Here is a 16,722-nt window from a genome sequence, read left to right on the forward strand (position 1 = left end):
CATCCGTCGAATTTCGCATTATTTCTCAATCATCAAAAAATTGTTTCAATTTGCACAAAAAAAGTCTTGTCTCTCGGAAGTTATAAAGTCTGCTAAAAAAAAACCTAATTGATTAAACACAAATGAGCGTGTAGATATCCATTTGACGTTTACAACGTAAACAAAACAAATTAGTTAAGTGTACACGGATATTCTGGGATACTCAAAACTTTTTATGTTTTAGATTCAATTGCTGTTGTTTCAAATTTATCTAATTACGCGATTTGGAATAAAGTCCCTTTCCCGCCAATTTCGATTCCTCCTCCTCGCGACAGTCGATTCAAGTTCGCGCCTAAATTCAGACACGGCTGCGCCAAGTCGAGACAACGGACGTCATCATTTGTTTATTTACCCGGGTCGACCCACACCGAGAGAGAGAGCGTGGAGATGGGTTGCACTTTTTATTTTCTGCAACTCGTTGCACGACATCTGGAAATCATTTGTAATTATTTGATTGGTAGGACGAAATTTTGTGAAATTGTTTGACATTCAACGTTCGAACTATCAACGCTACACGCTTAGTAAAATTAGCCTTAATTTTAAGTTTATTTTTCGCTTTTTGCTGCATGGGTAATCTCAAACTATTTCAATCCGATTCTATCAAAACCAGGGCCCCGGCGATGGCCTGGTATGAGCTACCGAACAACATTGGCAAAATGGCGTCGTTTGTTTACAAACATGAGATTGTTTGTGGACGAACCGAAAAATTTACTTTTTTGTAAAAAATTCTATATCCATTGTGCAATAACATTAAGTCTTACAAAACAGACAAAGTTTCGTTAAATTCTAGACCAAAATTTATTTTATTATTATTTTTCAATTTAAACCTATTTTTTCGCGATTCTGATCAAGATTGCACATCAAATCATCGTGGCTTTAGTGTATCTTTGGTTTTCTCAACAATTCACTGTAGATTCGTGTTTAAATTTTGAAATTTAGCATACATTTAAATAAGTTGCAAAATTCCCAACTTCAGCCATGTGCAACAATTTCCACATCACCCATGCGGAAAACCGATAATGGGGTAATTCATGCGTTCCAAACTGTCAAAATTCCAAAACGTCATTGCCAATCTTCGGTTCGCTGCTTTTGTTCGTGTTTGAAGTTTCGGGCCGAGACTCTGATCAAAACATTCTCGATTGGAGGCAAAAACCTCATAAACAGTCGAGAGACCACATCAGCGACTCGGGTCCAAACCGGCTTCTGGACGAATCAACCAGAAGGCCATGCGAATACTCGCTGTGCTATGTGCTACTCAACATCGAAGGAGGCGCTGCATAGTCCTTGGCGAGTAACAAAATAGTAGTCGACGGGGTTCGCGCCTTTTTCTCCATCAAAAAATTGCTCACACAGCCTACTCGGATCGGCGAGCATTCCGCCCAGGACGACCCGGTGTTGGGTTGGCCAGAAGAAGACGCTAAAAAGAGTCCACCAGTGTTCAGCGCATGCAGACCAACTTTTGGCGGGACTGTACCACTTCGTTGTTCCCTCCGTTTTTCACGTTCATTTTTTTCCTTTCCTTTCCTTTCCTCCTCTCTTTATTCCTTTTGGATATTATGTTTACCTAACCTAACATATTCCCCCTTGCTAGCTGTCAGTTCGCTCGCCCTCTCTCTCACTCGTATGCTTCCACGTGCTTGCCACGTGAGAGAGTGTGCGTGCGTGCGTCTCGCTGTCTCGCTTTCTCCAGCGAGCGAGGGTGACGGCACAGGCGGTGACTGTACTTTTCTCCTTATGCTGCCTGGAGCACCCTCGTGGTTTCGTTTACCAACAAACCCCTTCCCGATACACACATGCGTCACTGTTATTTGTTGATGTTGCGTTGTGTTGGTAACCGGCAAAAGGGGCAGTGTCAGTGTGCGTTGGGTTGGGTTCTCACCGAGTCACCCGTTCCTTTTTCTTTGTTTGCGCACCAACACACGCGAAACGTCAACGTTACAGGGTGGTTCGGCACTCTCCCTCTCAGTCTGTCTTGTTTTTACCGGCAGTGGAGAAAAGGGGGATGAGAAAATCGATAAAAGTGAGCGACCTGAGTGCGGTTTGAGAGAAATTTTTAGGTTAGGGTGCCTTATGTTGTCATTTCTCTGTTCGCTGACGGACTACTAGATGTTAAAATTATGACCAAAATATTAAAAAATTTGTTTTGGATGCAAAATAGAATTCTTATTCACCCTTCCCTAAATAAGTCAAAAACAGGTCCCTTCACCCTTACCCTTTTTTCGTTCTTCCAGCCGGCTTTTCAAGTGGGACTTTAAAACAACTACCCTCAACTCTGCTCTGCTCTGCTCTTATCAGCTTCGGTGTAACGTAGTTACCCCTGTCTGGGTAATATACTTTCGCTAGCTAGTCAAAACTCATTTGGTCGAAATGAGAGGGTTTTACGCAAAACAAAAGAGACAGCTGCGTAACCCTGATAGAGGTCGTTAAAGAGCAGCACCTGCCATGCTGGGACCGGATCGCCTGCAACTCTGGTATTGTTTCGGTTCTTTTGGCGCGAAGTCAGTAATCAAAGAAAACATTACTCAATTTTTAATTTATTTTTTAACATTGAGAAAATTTTTAACGTGTATCTGTCAAATTAAGTTTTTAAGCATTTTCATTTTAAATGTTTTAAGCGTGTACCTGTCAAATTAAAATTTTAAGCAAAAGATTGAAGAAATTTCAAAAAAAATCTCAAAAATTGTAAATAAAACCAAATAACTAAACACACCACCGAGGAGGTTTGCGAAAATGCAGCTGAAGGAACGACCTGCCTACACTTTTTGTTGTTTACCCTCGTTTGCCAGCTGCTACTTTTTTCAATTCGATCAACAACAACCATCGACATCGACTTGAATGTTTCAGCCTGAAGCGAGTTTGTTTTGAACGAGCATATGCAAAAATAAACAATGTTGCGTAGTCGGGTTTTGAGTGTCATTCAAGCAGTGTGTAAAATTGACACTTGATTACACGCTTATTTATGTTTAGTCATCTACTGTTAGGGTTTGAGAATGATTTTTTTTTTCTTTTTATAATTACTGGTCACAGCAAAACTATTAAACAATTCGGTCCACTGAATTCAATAAACCACGAAGCAAATGGATTATAACAACACCATAAATACTGATGGATGACCCCCTCGGTCCTATTTCGGCCTTGCCCGGTTCTGTTCTGTTCCGAAAGAGGGGTGAAGTGCACATCAGTGTCAATAGAGCGCGACTCGAGTGCAGCGAGTGCAAGGGGGAGGACAAATTGAGCAATAAAACGCAGATAAAATGTGACTTTAATGGGCTTTTATAGGCTTGTCCAGTGTGCAGTTTATGGTGACACTTTTATTGCCCAACTCATAACGAAATGATGGCAATTTCGCTTCAGAGTGTAGTTTGACGTTGTTGGTGCGTTGCAACTTGCAGCGACTGCGCTCGGCAGTGTTGTCAGTTTGATTAAATTCGAGTTTCTTTTCTCATTTTTTTGCAGGACACAACCCCCATCATGGACCTGTACGTGTCAGACTCGATGCAGGACATGCTGGACATCGACATCAAGTCGGAGGTGGCGACCGTGGTCGGTGGCGTGAACGAGTTCAGCTCGCTGATGAACTTTGACCTGCCCTCGCTGGAGCTGGACTCGAACTCGACGGACGCCGAAGCGAACGGGTGGTGCGGCGGTGGCCCGACCAAGTGGTCCTCGGGGGACATTTACGCGGACGTCGGTGCCTGCGTGAACCCGAACTCGGTCATGCCGGTGATGGTTTCGGCGCAGTCTTCGCTGCTGAAGAGTCCCAAGCAGAACGTGAACCTGAACGCGACCGTTGCGCCGATCAACGACCCGACGCTGCCCAGTCCGAAGGAGCGCAAGAGTCATCTGACGTTCTCGCCGAACACGATCAAGGTGCCGATGGTGATTCAGCACCAGAAGCCAACGATCGTGACCGGGTTGACGCAGATTCAGCGGATAAATGGGTTGGACACGGTGAAGAAGGATCTGTCCACCCACATGCTCAAGGAGGACGGCGGTAACAAGATCATCGTACGGAATCATCAGGTTCCGGTCAACGGGGGTGGTTCCAGCCCGGGATCCGGGCTAGGAGTTGGTCTTGGCAAAGGCAACACCATCAAGCTGGCCGCCGGAATCGGTGGACTCACGTTCGCCAACGGAATGCAGTTCAAGAATCTGAAGAACGTCCAGAAGATCACCGCGATCAACGGGATCAGCGGTGGCATCAAGCGGGACTCCAGCCCGGCCCGGACCACCCTCCAAGGTCAAACGCAACTGATCAGCGTCAACGGCGGTTCCCCGAAGGTGCTCAACCGAAGTCTCATCCAACTGTCCAACGGACAAAACGGCAAACCGTCCATGGTGCAACTGGCCAACGGAAATCTGGTCGCGGTTCCGAAAAACGCCAAACCCAAACCCATCGACAGTGGCTTCCCGAAGCCGGCCTACTCGTACTCCTGCCTGATCGCGATGGCCCTCAAAAACTCCCGCTCCGGATCGCTCCCCGTTTCGGAAATCTACAGCTTCATGTGCGAGCACTTTCCGTACTTCAAAACCGCCCCCAACGGCTGGAAGAACTCGGTCCGGCACAATCTCTCACTCAACAAGTGCTTCGAAAAGATCGAAAAACCCGTCACGAACGGTGGCCAGCGGAAGGGTTGCCTGTGGGCGATGAATCCGTCCAAGATTACCAAGATGGACGACGAGGTGCAAAAGTGGTCCCGCAAGGATCCGATGGCGATCCGGAAGGCGATGGTCCACCCGGAACATCTGGACGCGCTCGAGCGGGGTGAGATGAAGCACGGCAGCAGCGGGGACAGCGACGAGGGCGAACCGGACGACGAGATTTCCGACTCGGATGAGGTCGAGGAGGGGGAAGAGGTTGAGGACGCCGAGGAGGAGATCGAGATCGAACAGGAGGCGGACAGTTTTATCATCAACACGCCCGAGTCGATGGAGGATCCCGAGGGCGAGGAGGTCAGCGTGGATTTTGATATGGAGGTAGGTTCTGAACTTGATGAAAAACGATTAGTACTGGTGGTTAACTTTGGGCGGTAGGTCTGGCCAGTGAAAAGTTTTGATGTTTGCATTTATCGATCCACCATGCTCCAAGGTTGGTTCTAATGATTTTCTGCGCTAGGGTTTTAATTTTTAATGTTGGGTCGGTCATTCTAAATCCTCTTTCTTTCAATACAGAAAATAAATTGAAAATTTGGCAACCCTGCATTATATGATAAGGACTTGCGTAAAATTTGCTTAAGTATAAAAAAACTGGAAACTTTAAAATTTAAAAAAAAATCAAATTCTAAAAAAAATCGATAATTTTAAAAATTTACAGTTTTAAGGTATAATTTTTTTAAAATTTTATGTTCTTAATTTTAGATTTCTAGAATTTTTTAAAATCTTAAATCCTCTAATTCCAAAAAATCCAAAACTTCAGAAATTTTAAATAATTCTAGAATAATTTTAATTCATTCCTTACATTCTAAAATTTCTGATTTTTTTTCAAATTCTCACCATTCCTGAAATTTAAAAATGTAAAAAAATATCAAAAAATACAAAAATTCCAAGAACTTAAAAAGTTTTAAACTTTTGAAATCTCTAAAATTTTAAAAATCCAAAAAAAAAGTCCAAAAATTTCAAAAATACAAAATTTACAAAATTTACAAAATTTACAATAATTACAACATTTACAAAAATTACAAAATTTACAAAATTTACAAAATTTACCAAATTTACAAAATTTACAAAATTTACAAAATTTACAAAAATACACCACAAACCAACCCAAAAACCCAAACCCAAAACCCCACAACCCCACAACACCCACAAACCACCCAAACCCCCCAAACCCCAAACACCCAAAACAAACCCCCCAAAACCCCAAACCCCACTAACCCCAAATCACCCAAACCACCAACCCCAAACCACCCAAACCCCCCAAACCCCCAAACCCCCAAACCCACAACCCCACAAACCCCACCAACCCCACAACACCCACCAAACCCCCCATACCCACACAAACCCCAATCCCCAAAAACCCCCATAACCACCAAACCCACCAAACCCCCAAACCCCACAAACCACCCATACCAACCAAAATACCAAACCCACCCAAACCACCCAACCCCAAAACACCACCCAAACCCCCCAAACCCCACAACCCCCAAATACCCCAAACAAACAAAAACCCAACATACCACCAATACCCCAAATACCCACACAAACCACCCAAACACACAAACCCCACAAACCACCAAAATCCCCCAAACCCCACAAACAATTAAAAAATTTACAAAATTTACAAAATTTACAAAAATTACAAAATTTACAAAATTTACAAAATTTACAAAATTTACAAAATTTACAAAATTTACAAAATTTACAAAATTTACAAAATTTACAAAATTTACAAAATTTACAAAATTTACAAAATTTACAAAATTTACAAAATTTACAAAATGATACAAAATTTACAAAATTTACAAAATTTACAAAATTTACAAATTCGCAATTCGCAATTTACTAAATTTACTAAATTTACTAAATTTACTAAATTTACTAAATTTACTAAATTTACTAAATTTACTAAATTTACTAAATTTACTAAATTTACAAAATTTACAAAATTTACAAAATTTACAAAATTTACAAAATTTACAAAATTTACAAAATTTACAAAATTTACAAAATTTACAAAATTTACAAAATTCACAAAATTTACAAAAATTACGAAATTTAAAAAATTTACAATATTTACAAAATTTACAAAATTTGCAAAATTTACAAAATTTACAAAATTTACAAAATTTACAAAATTTACAAAATTTACAAAATTTACAAAATTTACAAAATTTACAAAATGATACAAAATTTACAAAGTTTACAAAATTTACAAAATTTGCAAAATTTACAAAATTTACAAAATTTACAAAATTTACAAAATTTACAAAATTTACAAAATTTACAAAATTTACAAAATTTACAAAATTTACAAAATTTACAAAATTTACAAAATTTACAAAATTTACAAAATTTACAAAATTTACAAAATTTACAAAATTTACAAAATTTACAAAATTTACAAAATTTACAATAATTACAAAATTTACAAATGTTACAAAATTTACAAATTTTACAAAATTTACAAAGTTTACAAAATTTACAAATGTTACAAATTTTACAAAATTTACAAAATTTACAAAATTTACAAAATTTACAAAATTTACAAAATTTACAAAATTTACAAAATTTACAAAATTTACAAAATTTACAAAATTTACAAAATTTACAAAATTTACAAAATTTACAAAATTTACAAAATTTACAGCATTTACAAAATTTACAAAATTTACAAAATTTACAAAATTTACAAAATTTACAAAATTTACAAAATTTACAAAATTTACAAAATTATACAAAATGATACAAAATTTACAAAATTTAAAAAATTTAAAAAATTTACAAAGTTTACAAAATTTACAAAATTTACAAAATTTACAAAATTTACAAAATTTACAAAATTCACAAAAATTACGAAATTTAAAAAATTTACAAAATTTACAAAATTACAATAAGTACAATAATTACTACAAAAAGATAAAAAATTACAAAAATTCCAAGAATTAAAAAAATCCCAAAAGTTAAAAAAAATAAGTTTCAAACAAATTTTAAATTTGAAAATTTCTAAAATTTCTAAATTCTTGAAGTCAAAAATACCAAATTCAAGAATTCAGGTATGTAAACAATGAAAAAATCTAAAATATCAAATATTTTAAAAATAAACAATCTATATTGCAAAATTTAAAATTCGCTTCATTAAAAATGTTAAAGGTTTATAAAAATGTCATTATGTTTTAAATGTGAATTTAAAGGTTATTTTAGATTTATGATTTTTTAGTTTCAGATTTTCAAGGTTTTTGAAATTTTTACTTTCCAGATTGCTGAATTCTTGATTTTTAAAGCTATACAAAACTTTGAAAAATATTTTTAAAAAAGTTTCAAAGCACCAACCGATTTTTTTTGGAATATCAATTTATTTTGAAATGTATTGATTCAATGATAATTATTTCTAAAAATGATAGAAAATTTTAATAAAGCTATAAATTAAAAAATATATATATATTAAGAAATCTCAAACTTTTGAACTCAAAAACACAAATTTTATATTTCGAAAATCTGAAAAATTGGATAGATATTTGAATTTAACAAATTATCCTCCTTTTCCAGGTCCCCGACTTTTACGACGACATCAACGTCGACTCGAAGGAGGGCTTCACGCTCGAGTTTGTCCAAAAGGCCGACCTGCTCACGTCCACCACGACCACCCTCGAGGACGAGGACGAATCGGTGTACATCACTTCGTCCGGAACGACGACGACGACGACGACGAACCACCCCATCCAGACCGTCATCCCCGCCGCCCAGCATCAAATCACCTACCACCAGCAGCAGCAACAGCAGCATCACGTGCAACCGATGGCCAAACGGGCCCGGCTCGACGTCAACTACGCGATCGCTCCGGCGGCCGTCAACGGCGGAATCGCCGCGACGACCACGACTTCGTCCCCGACGACCTTCAGCCACCAGATCAGTCTGGGCGGTGGTCAGCAGTACGCGTTCACGACGACCGCGACTTCGAACGGGCAGCAGCAACAGTTTCAGCAGATTCACCAGCAGCAGCAGCAGCAGCAACATCACAACCGACGGAAGACTCCGCTCGTCACGAGGATAGCCTAAGAAGAAGGGTTGTGCGGTCCACTTTGATCTATTTTTTTTCTTTTTTGCTGTTTTTCTCGTTGTTTTTCATTTTTCATCCCCCTCCACCCCCGTTTCTATTTAGTTACAATAATTTAGAACAATCCACAGAACGATCTCTCCCCTTATTTTTTCCTTTTTTTTATTGTTTGTTGGTGGAATGCAACAAAACACTTAACACATTTTGCAAAATCTTTAGAAGTTTAAAAAAAATCGCGAGAGAGAATGTTTTTTGTATTATCTTTCGAAACAGCAATGTGATACAACACACACACACTCACACTCACAAACCTGATTGTGGTAGAGTTTTAGGACGCTCTATAACTATTAATTATTATTAGTTTTTAGGAATCACCTTATTTGTACAATTTCTAGTTGATTAGGTTACAGTCTCTCTCTTCCATCAAAATAAAAAAAAAATAAAAAGGCAAGAATCTGAAGCAACAGGCGGGAAAAAAACAGAACAACTGAAACAATTTGAGTTTCGTGAAAAAAAATTGCACCCCGGCAAAGTTTAGCTGCACAAATCAACACTGCCAGAAGGTGAGAGAAGATCCTGCGATGCACTACAGGAGAGGGTCTTGAAGGAGGTTCCGGAAAGGTGAACTTTGTCCGGGTTCAATTTTGTGATAAATTCAAGACAAACATTTGTTATTTTTCCTTACTTTTCTTGGCGCGCGAATTTGGTTTGTTTCACTTAACTGGGTAATTTTTTTCACTCTCTTCAAAATAAATTTAAAAAAAAAATACCAAACTGTTTGTTACGATTGACAATCATTTAGAAACTTTTTTTTTAATTTTATGGATTTTTTTAAGTTCTAGAATTTTAACTGGTTTATTAAAAAAAAACTCTGGAACTATGAACTCTAAAATACCTATTTTTAGCTTATAATTTTTGAAATTTTGGTTTTAAATTTTTTTGAAATTTTAGGTTTTTTTTTAATTTCGGATTTTTTTGCTTTTGATGAAAAAAAGCTGCAATTTTCAATATTGTGGAAGTTACATTTTTGTAATAAAAAAAATGATTGTTTTTTGTGACTTTGATTTTTTATTTTGAATCATAATTGTGCAACATTTTTGAACTTTTTTTTAAATCAACATTGTTTTTCGTAAAAATTGAAACATTCAATGTAGAATTTATATATTCTAAATATATAAATAATATGTTAATATTTCACTTTTAAAGATGCTCTTTTGTATTTTTTAAATTTGAAATATTTACAAAATTTTGAAGTTAAAAAAAATATTTTAAAAAAATCCAGAAGAATTTTTAAAAATTTTGTTTTGCTAAATTTTCAAATTAAATATTTTAGAAATTTTATAATTCCTGAACTTAGAATTTAAGAAATGTGGTGGTGGATTAATTGATGTTAAAATTTCAGATTTCTGTAATTTTAGGATTTGATTTTTTTTTTAAATTTTAGAATTTCACAGTGTTTCGAGTTTTAGAATTAAAAAAATGAATTTCAGAATTCAGAAAATTGAAGAATTTTAGAATTTCAGAATCTTAGAACTTCAGAATTTTAGTATTTTTTAAATTGTAGAATTTTTGGAATTTTAGAATTTTAAAATTATAGAATTTTAGAATCTTAGAATTTTAGAATGTTAAAATTTTAGAATGTTAAAATTTTAGAATTTTAGAATTTTAGAATTTTAGAATTTTAGAATTTCAGAATTTTAGAATTTTAGAATTTTAAAATTTTAGAATTTTAGAATTTTAGAATTTTAGAATTTTAGAATTTTAGAATTTTAGAATTTTAGAATTTTAGAATTTGAGAATTTTAGAATTTTAGAATTTTAGAATTTTAGAATTTTAGAATTTTAGAATTTTAGAATTTTAGAATTTTAGAATTTTAGAATTTTAAAATTTTAGAATTTTAGAATTTTAGAATTATAGAATTTTAGAATTTTAGAATTTTAGATTTTTAGAATTTTAGAATTTTAGAATTTTAGAATTTTAGAATTTTTAGAATTTTAGAATTTTAGAATTTTAGAATTTGAGAATTTTAGAATTTTAGAATTTTAGAATTTTAGAATTTTAGAATTTTAGAATTTTAGAATTTTAGAATTTTAGAATTTTAGAATTTTAGAATTTTAGAATTTTAGAATTTTAGAATTTTAGAATTTTAGAATTTTAGAATTTTAGAATTTTAGAATTTTAGAATTTTAGAATTTTAGAATTTTAGAATTTTAGAATTTTAGAATTTTAGAATTTCAGAATTTTAGAATTTTAGAATTTTAGAATTTTAGAATTTTAGAATTTTAGAATTTTAGAATTTTAGAATTTTAGAATTTTAGAATTTTAGAATTTTAGAATTTTAGAATTTTAGAATTTTAGAATTTTAGAATTTTAGAATTTTAGAATTTTAGAATTTTAGAATTTTAGAATTTTAGAATTTTAGAATTTTAGAATTTTAGAATTTTAGAATTTTAGAATTTTAGAATTTTAAAATTTTAGAATTTTAGAATTATAGAATTTTAGAATTTTAGAATTTTAGATTTTTAGAATTTTAGAATTTTAGAATTTTAGAATTTTAGAATTTTAGAATTTTAGAATTTTAAAATTTTAGAATTTTAGAATTTTAGAATTTTAGAATTTTAGAATTTTAGAATTTTAGAATTTTAGAATTTTAGAATTTTAGAATTTTAGAATTTTAGAATTTTAGAATTTTAGAATTTTAGAATTTTAGAATTTTAGAATTTTAAAATTTTAGAATTTTAGAATTATAGAATTTTAGAATTTTAGAATTTTAGATTTTTAGAATTTTAGAATTTTAGAATTTTAGAATTTTAGAATTTTAGAATTTTAAAATTTTAGAATTTTAGAATTTTAGAATTTTAGAATTTTAGAATTTTAGAATTTTAGAATTTTAGAATTTTAGAATTTTAGAATTTTAAATTTTAGAATTTTAGAATTTTAGAATTTTAGAATTTTAGAATTTTAAAATTTTAAAATTTTAGAATTTTAGAATTATAGAATTTTAGAATTTTAGAATTTTAGAATTTTAGAATTTTAGAATTTTAGAATTTTAGAATTTTAGAATTTAAGAATTTTTGAATTTTTGAATTTTTGAATTTTTGAATTTTTGAATTTTAGAATTTTAGAATTTTAGAATTTTAGAATTTTAGAATTTTATAAAACTTTAAAATTTTAGATTTTGAGAATGTTTGAATTTTAGAATTTTATAAAACTTTAAAATTTTAGATTTTGCTAACATCTCTTTTTAGAATTTTAGAATTTTAGAATTTTAGAATTTTAGAATTTTAGAATTTTAGAATTTTAGAATTTTAGAATTTTAGAATTTTAAAATTTTTGAATTTTTGAATTTTAGAATTTTAGAATTTTAAAATTTTAGAATTTTACTTTACAAATTTAAATGAATGGAATTTCAGAATTTTAGAATTTAAAATTCAAAAATTTGTATTGCTATAAAAGTTTAAAATGATTTAAAATGTCACAAAAAATCAGGACGGAATCCCGAATTTAATTTGAGATTGAATGTTGATTAATTTCAGCTTTCAATTTTTTTTCAGGTCGAAGTGCTTTATAATGATATCAACTTTTCGCAATTTTAAGCAGAAATAACAGACAATTTCTGTTTAAAATTGAGAAGCAAGAACTCAAGACTAGAGTCAAGTTGTAGCAGTTATTCTCGAAGAATACATTTTGTCTTTTATCTCGGAAATTAATCATCTTTCAACAATTCTGTTTGATCTGCATCGGAAGTAGAATTCCTTATCTGCTTCCAATGCAAATTTAACGATTTTTTTTCAGGAAATATTTTCAGTTAGATTGAATTAGATTCAAAATTTCAAACAACTTTTACAAACTCATTTCAAACTGATGAGTTTGTGAAACTTTTTTGAAAATCCCCCTCAAATTTACCCACTTGGTGAAATGAACCAATCGCGCCGCTCCGACTCGAGAAATTGTTATTTTATCACATAATTGTACCGTTTTCGTTGTAAATAATCATAAACAAAACATCATCCAACATAATCATCCCACTTTTTTTGTACAAAGTGCATTTTCTGTACCTAAACAATTAGCTGCGCTCAACAGAGCGCTGCTTTCGTTTTTAGTTAGTTATTGCGTAATAATCTCTTTGTAATTTTAGTGTAGTTATATCTCTCTGTATAGTTTGACTAAGTGAAACCCCCCTCCCCTATTTTTGGATTAAGCTAGGAGTCTACTAAAAGAAAAAAATAGAACAACAACAAAAAGTTGACAATTGAAAACGCGAATATCAACCAGTGCAGTATTTTAGAGAAAAAGAAAGTGCACGCGCGCGCCCAAAAGTGTCGCCGCACTGTCCTAGTTTTTTTTTTTTTTTGTCTTTTGTAAGTTTAATTTGTGTAAATTTTTGGGAAAGCAGCAGTACAAAGCAGCGGTTTACGTGTCTGTTTCAAGTAACACTAACTTGTATACTTCCAAACCCCAAACGCTCCGCGAGTTGGCAGAAATTACTTATTTTAGTTGAAAGGTTCTGTTGAACGCAAATTTTAAGCAAAGAAACACATAAACAGCTCCCCTTCCCATTTCTGTAAAATTTTAAGCAAGACGAGCACATAAATATTGCTACACAACCGTAAATCGAAACAGAAAGGAACATTTTTTGTATCAAAAATATGTATTAATATTAAAAGAAGAAAAAACACAAAAAAAAACAAATAAAATGAAATGAAAAGTGAATATCGTGTGTGTTTATTCATTATGTCTCTCTGTAAATAAATGATTCGTAAACATTTATCCTCTCAACAATCCCATAACCACACACGACCGGATTGCGCAGGGCGTAAATCGATCGCTTTTCCCCCTTTGGCGTCTCGCCCAGCAGCAGCTTCTGTCCTTCGACGGCTTCTTCCGGCGTAAGCGAAACGAACGAGTGACATTGTAGCCACTGTTCCGGCTGAAAGGTTGGCACGTACCCCGCCAGTTCCTGCCCGGCCTGTCGTGGCTCCACCCGCATCGGACGATCCATCGTAACGGACACAAAGGCGGACCGTTTGCCGAGCGCGACGCCGTCGCCGTTAAGGGTCAGTTCCGTGAGGCGCGGTTCCACGCGTCCCTTGAGCTCGCTGGTACACGCGACCCACGCCAGGATGTCCGCTTCCAGATCTTCGGCGGAGTAGTTGGCCGGGATGATTTCGTCGGCGTTCGTAAGCAGATGGTTGTCCCAGATGGCGCCCGGGATGGGACAGTTGAGCTCGAAATATTCTCGATGCCGGAGGGGCGTTTCCGGGTCGGCCAGGGCTTCGACGGTTCTTCTGAGGTTCGAGACTAGCAGGTTTTGGGGTTCCGGAATGAGTTTGCCGTTTTCGTCCAGGCGTTCGCTGGCCACCGACATGACGAAGGTTGTTTGGCCGATCGTGACGTTCCCGACGGCGCTGATAATTCGATTAATCGGCTCCGGAACAAAGATTACGATGGTAGACGTAAGGTTCGGGTTGGTACGGACGAAGCTCGATCGATAGGCTTCGCTGGGCTTGATTCTGGTGCATAACCAGTTGGGCTTCAACTTGATTTCAAACAGCCCAAGAAATGCTCGATATGTGGCGTAGAGGTTCGGTTCCCCCAGCTGGAACTTTCCTCCGTTAAACCGGAAGAACCTGCTTAAATGAAACCCAATCCCGCGAGTCGTAACGGACAGAGTGAGGCAAACAGATTCGCAGCAACGGCTTTTATCGACGAATCTGGACAAGTTGTAAGCACTAACACATCTATCCCGTATTGCGTGCAGTGCTGACTTGTGATCATCGTTGTTGGGTACCTCTCCAAACATCAAATCCAACCCTTTTTTTGTCTGGTCATCGGTCAGCTTCGCGAAACTGGTAAAATCACTAATGAAATAGTCCACCATATTGCCAACGTGGTAATCTAGAAGGCTTTGTTCGGCTTTCCTAGGTGACAACTTGATGTCCCTCATATTGTTGATGTTGACTAAAGCGGAAATGTTTCCCCTGGTATCATCGTTCAACTTTCCTTGCAACGATACCGCTAAACGCCAAAAGGCACCTAGATATTCATGCTCAATGCTGTGATTGTCTGGGATGATTTCGTCGGCGTTCGTAAGCAGATGGTTGTCCCAAATGGCACCTGGAATCGGACAGTTCGCCTCGAAGTCGATCCGGTACTGTTCCGGCGTTTCCGGGTCAGCCAACGCCACGACTGCCCTTCTCAAGTTGGAGTACACCAAACTCTGCGGCAACGGAACCAGTCTCCTGTTGGCGTCGAAAACTTCTTCAGTGACCACCGGAACAAATGTGAGGTCCCCGTACTGGACAATTCCCAACGCGTTCACAAGTTCCGTAATGTGCTTCGGATAATCACATCTATTCATAGCGCCGTAATCGACACACCGGACATCATAACCGCGGAATCGTAACCCACTGGAAAACTGGAACCGTGCTAGCTTCGTCTCGAAGACGGCCAAAAACAGTCGATAAACCTGGTACAAGTTGGGCGTAACTGCTTCGATGATGTAACTATCCGGAAGTTCATCGTCATCTGAGGATGATCCATTGTGGTACATAGCAAATCTAAAATCCCTCATGAACTGGCCAACTGCCCGGCCAACGGCGCGAGTTGAAATGGGCAGGGGGAGCGCGTAGTTATGCAGATGTTTTTGCTGCTGTTGCTGTAGCTCCGCTACCGGTTCCTGGTTCTTGTTGCGTTGGGACAAACCACCGCCACGTCGCCTGTTTCGTCCCCGGGTTGCTGGTGCTTCTCGCTGCATGTTAAAGCTGGTAGAATCCCTAAAGTTTGACACAAATGAAGATTAATCTTCATAAATAAGGATCATCAGTAATTAATTCTGGAACTCTTTGACGTGCACTACATGACACCAACTATATACCCAATGACAAAATTAGTAAAGAGAGGGTGACTTAAACTTACAAAAACTCGAATCGCCGCTCAATATCACCAAACGCTTGTTTATACGGCTTTGTTTGACCAGTAGAACTGCAACGTCCTGTAGAACCTGTAGAACGCACAACGTCAGATTGCAGAAGAGATTGGAGAAAATACACATCAGTCAGTGGGGGGCGAGTGGAGCACAACGGAAATGTAGTGTGCACACAAACAGCGCGCCACGCTCCCTTTCGCACATGAGAAGGAAAGAGCAGGATGGATACGATACGACGTCGCGAAATCGGAAGCTCGAAATGCCTAACTAAAGGCGCTTTCTACTTGCCAAGTTTGTTTTGACGTAGGACTACGTTCTACTCGAAGGTACCGCCCAGTCAACTCAATCGGTGGTTCCGTGCACGTACCGGCTTCAGGATTTCGTTTGTGTTTAATGGGTTTGGGTTTTTTTGAAAGATCCTATAAAATTTAATTTGTTTTTGGGATGCTTTTGAATACTCCTTGCTCTAGGTGGTTTCAAAAACACATAAAAAGTAAAAATGAAATGTTTGTTTTTAGGACCTCTTAAAAAAAAACTTTGGATTTGTAACATTTCAAACGCTTATATTCGCTTATACCTATCTTCTCTCAAACAAATCGAAATGGAACGATTTTTGATGCGAAATTAATTCATCAATGTTGGCAAAATAGTTTTACAAAATGTTTTGAAAATGCTGAGAATTTGCCAGCAAAATGAGCGCATCCTAAAGGCTAGTATGGAGATCGGAAGGAAAGGGATCAAGAAACAGCTTTACGAACAGCAGAACAATGGAGAGGGAGCGTTTTCTTGGGGCTTTTCTTCACCATCTCTGGCTTGCTTTCGCTGCCGTTGCTGCCCATTTGAAATTTTTCTTGACCGATTCCTTCCGAAGTGCATACACCGCTTAAACAAGGACGGGAATGTCAAGTGCCAAATTTGAGGGGAAAATCACTCAAGCATCGTGACCGATGTCAGTCGCAAATCGCATTACTCGGGAAATTTCACATAACAAATGAAAAAAAAACTAAAACCTGAAAAAAAATTGAGATTTTCAAAGCGTCAC

General features: G+C 35.8%; 2 protein-coding genes across 5 annotated transcripts in view; one reads left to right on the forward strand and one right to left on the reverse strand.

Annotated features, from left to right (window-relative positions):
• The window catches only part of LOC120425752 (forkhead box protein A2-A), a 61,403-nt gene extending 52,430 nt beyond the window's left edge, over positions 1 to 8,973 (forward strand). For all 4 annotated transcript variants that reach the window (XM_039590358.2, XM_052710394.1, XM_039590359.2 and 1 more), the window contains 2 exons: positions 3,496 to 5,016; positions 8,245 to 8,973. In XM_039590358.2, the coding sequence (XP_039446292.2) occupies positions 3,496 to 5,016; positions 8,245 to 8,754 (2,031 nt within the window). In that variant the 3' untranslated portion in view covers positions 8,755 to 8,973. The remainder of the gene's footprint in view (positions 1 to 3,495; positions 5,017 to 8,244) is intronic.
• Positions 8,974 to 13,449: 4,476 nt separating this feature from the next.
• On the reverse strand, positions 13,450 to 15,828 carry LOC120425735 (uncharacterized). Its single transcript, XM_039590339.2, has 2 exons — positions 15,671 to 15,828; positions 13,450 to 15,528 (listed from the first exon to the last, which is right to left on the reverse strand). The coding sequence occupies exon 2, from the start codon at positions 15,507 to 15,509 to the stop codon at positions 13,485 to 13,487; it is 2,025 nt and encodes a 674-aa protein (XP_039446273.1). The 5' UTR covers positions 15,510 to 15,528; positions 15,671 to 15,828; the 3' UTR covers positions 13,450 to 13,484.
• Positions 15,829 to 16,722: the final 894 nt, after the last annotated feature.

Source organism: Culex pipiens, chromosome 1, assembly GCF_016801865.2.
Source record: "Culex pipiens pallens isolate TS chromosome 1, TS_CPP_V2, whole genome shotgun sequence".
In the NCBI taxonomy this organism is placed as follows: Eukaryota; Metazoa; Arthropoda; class Insecta; order Diptera; family Culicidae; genus Culex; species Culex pipiens.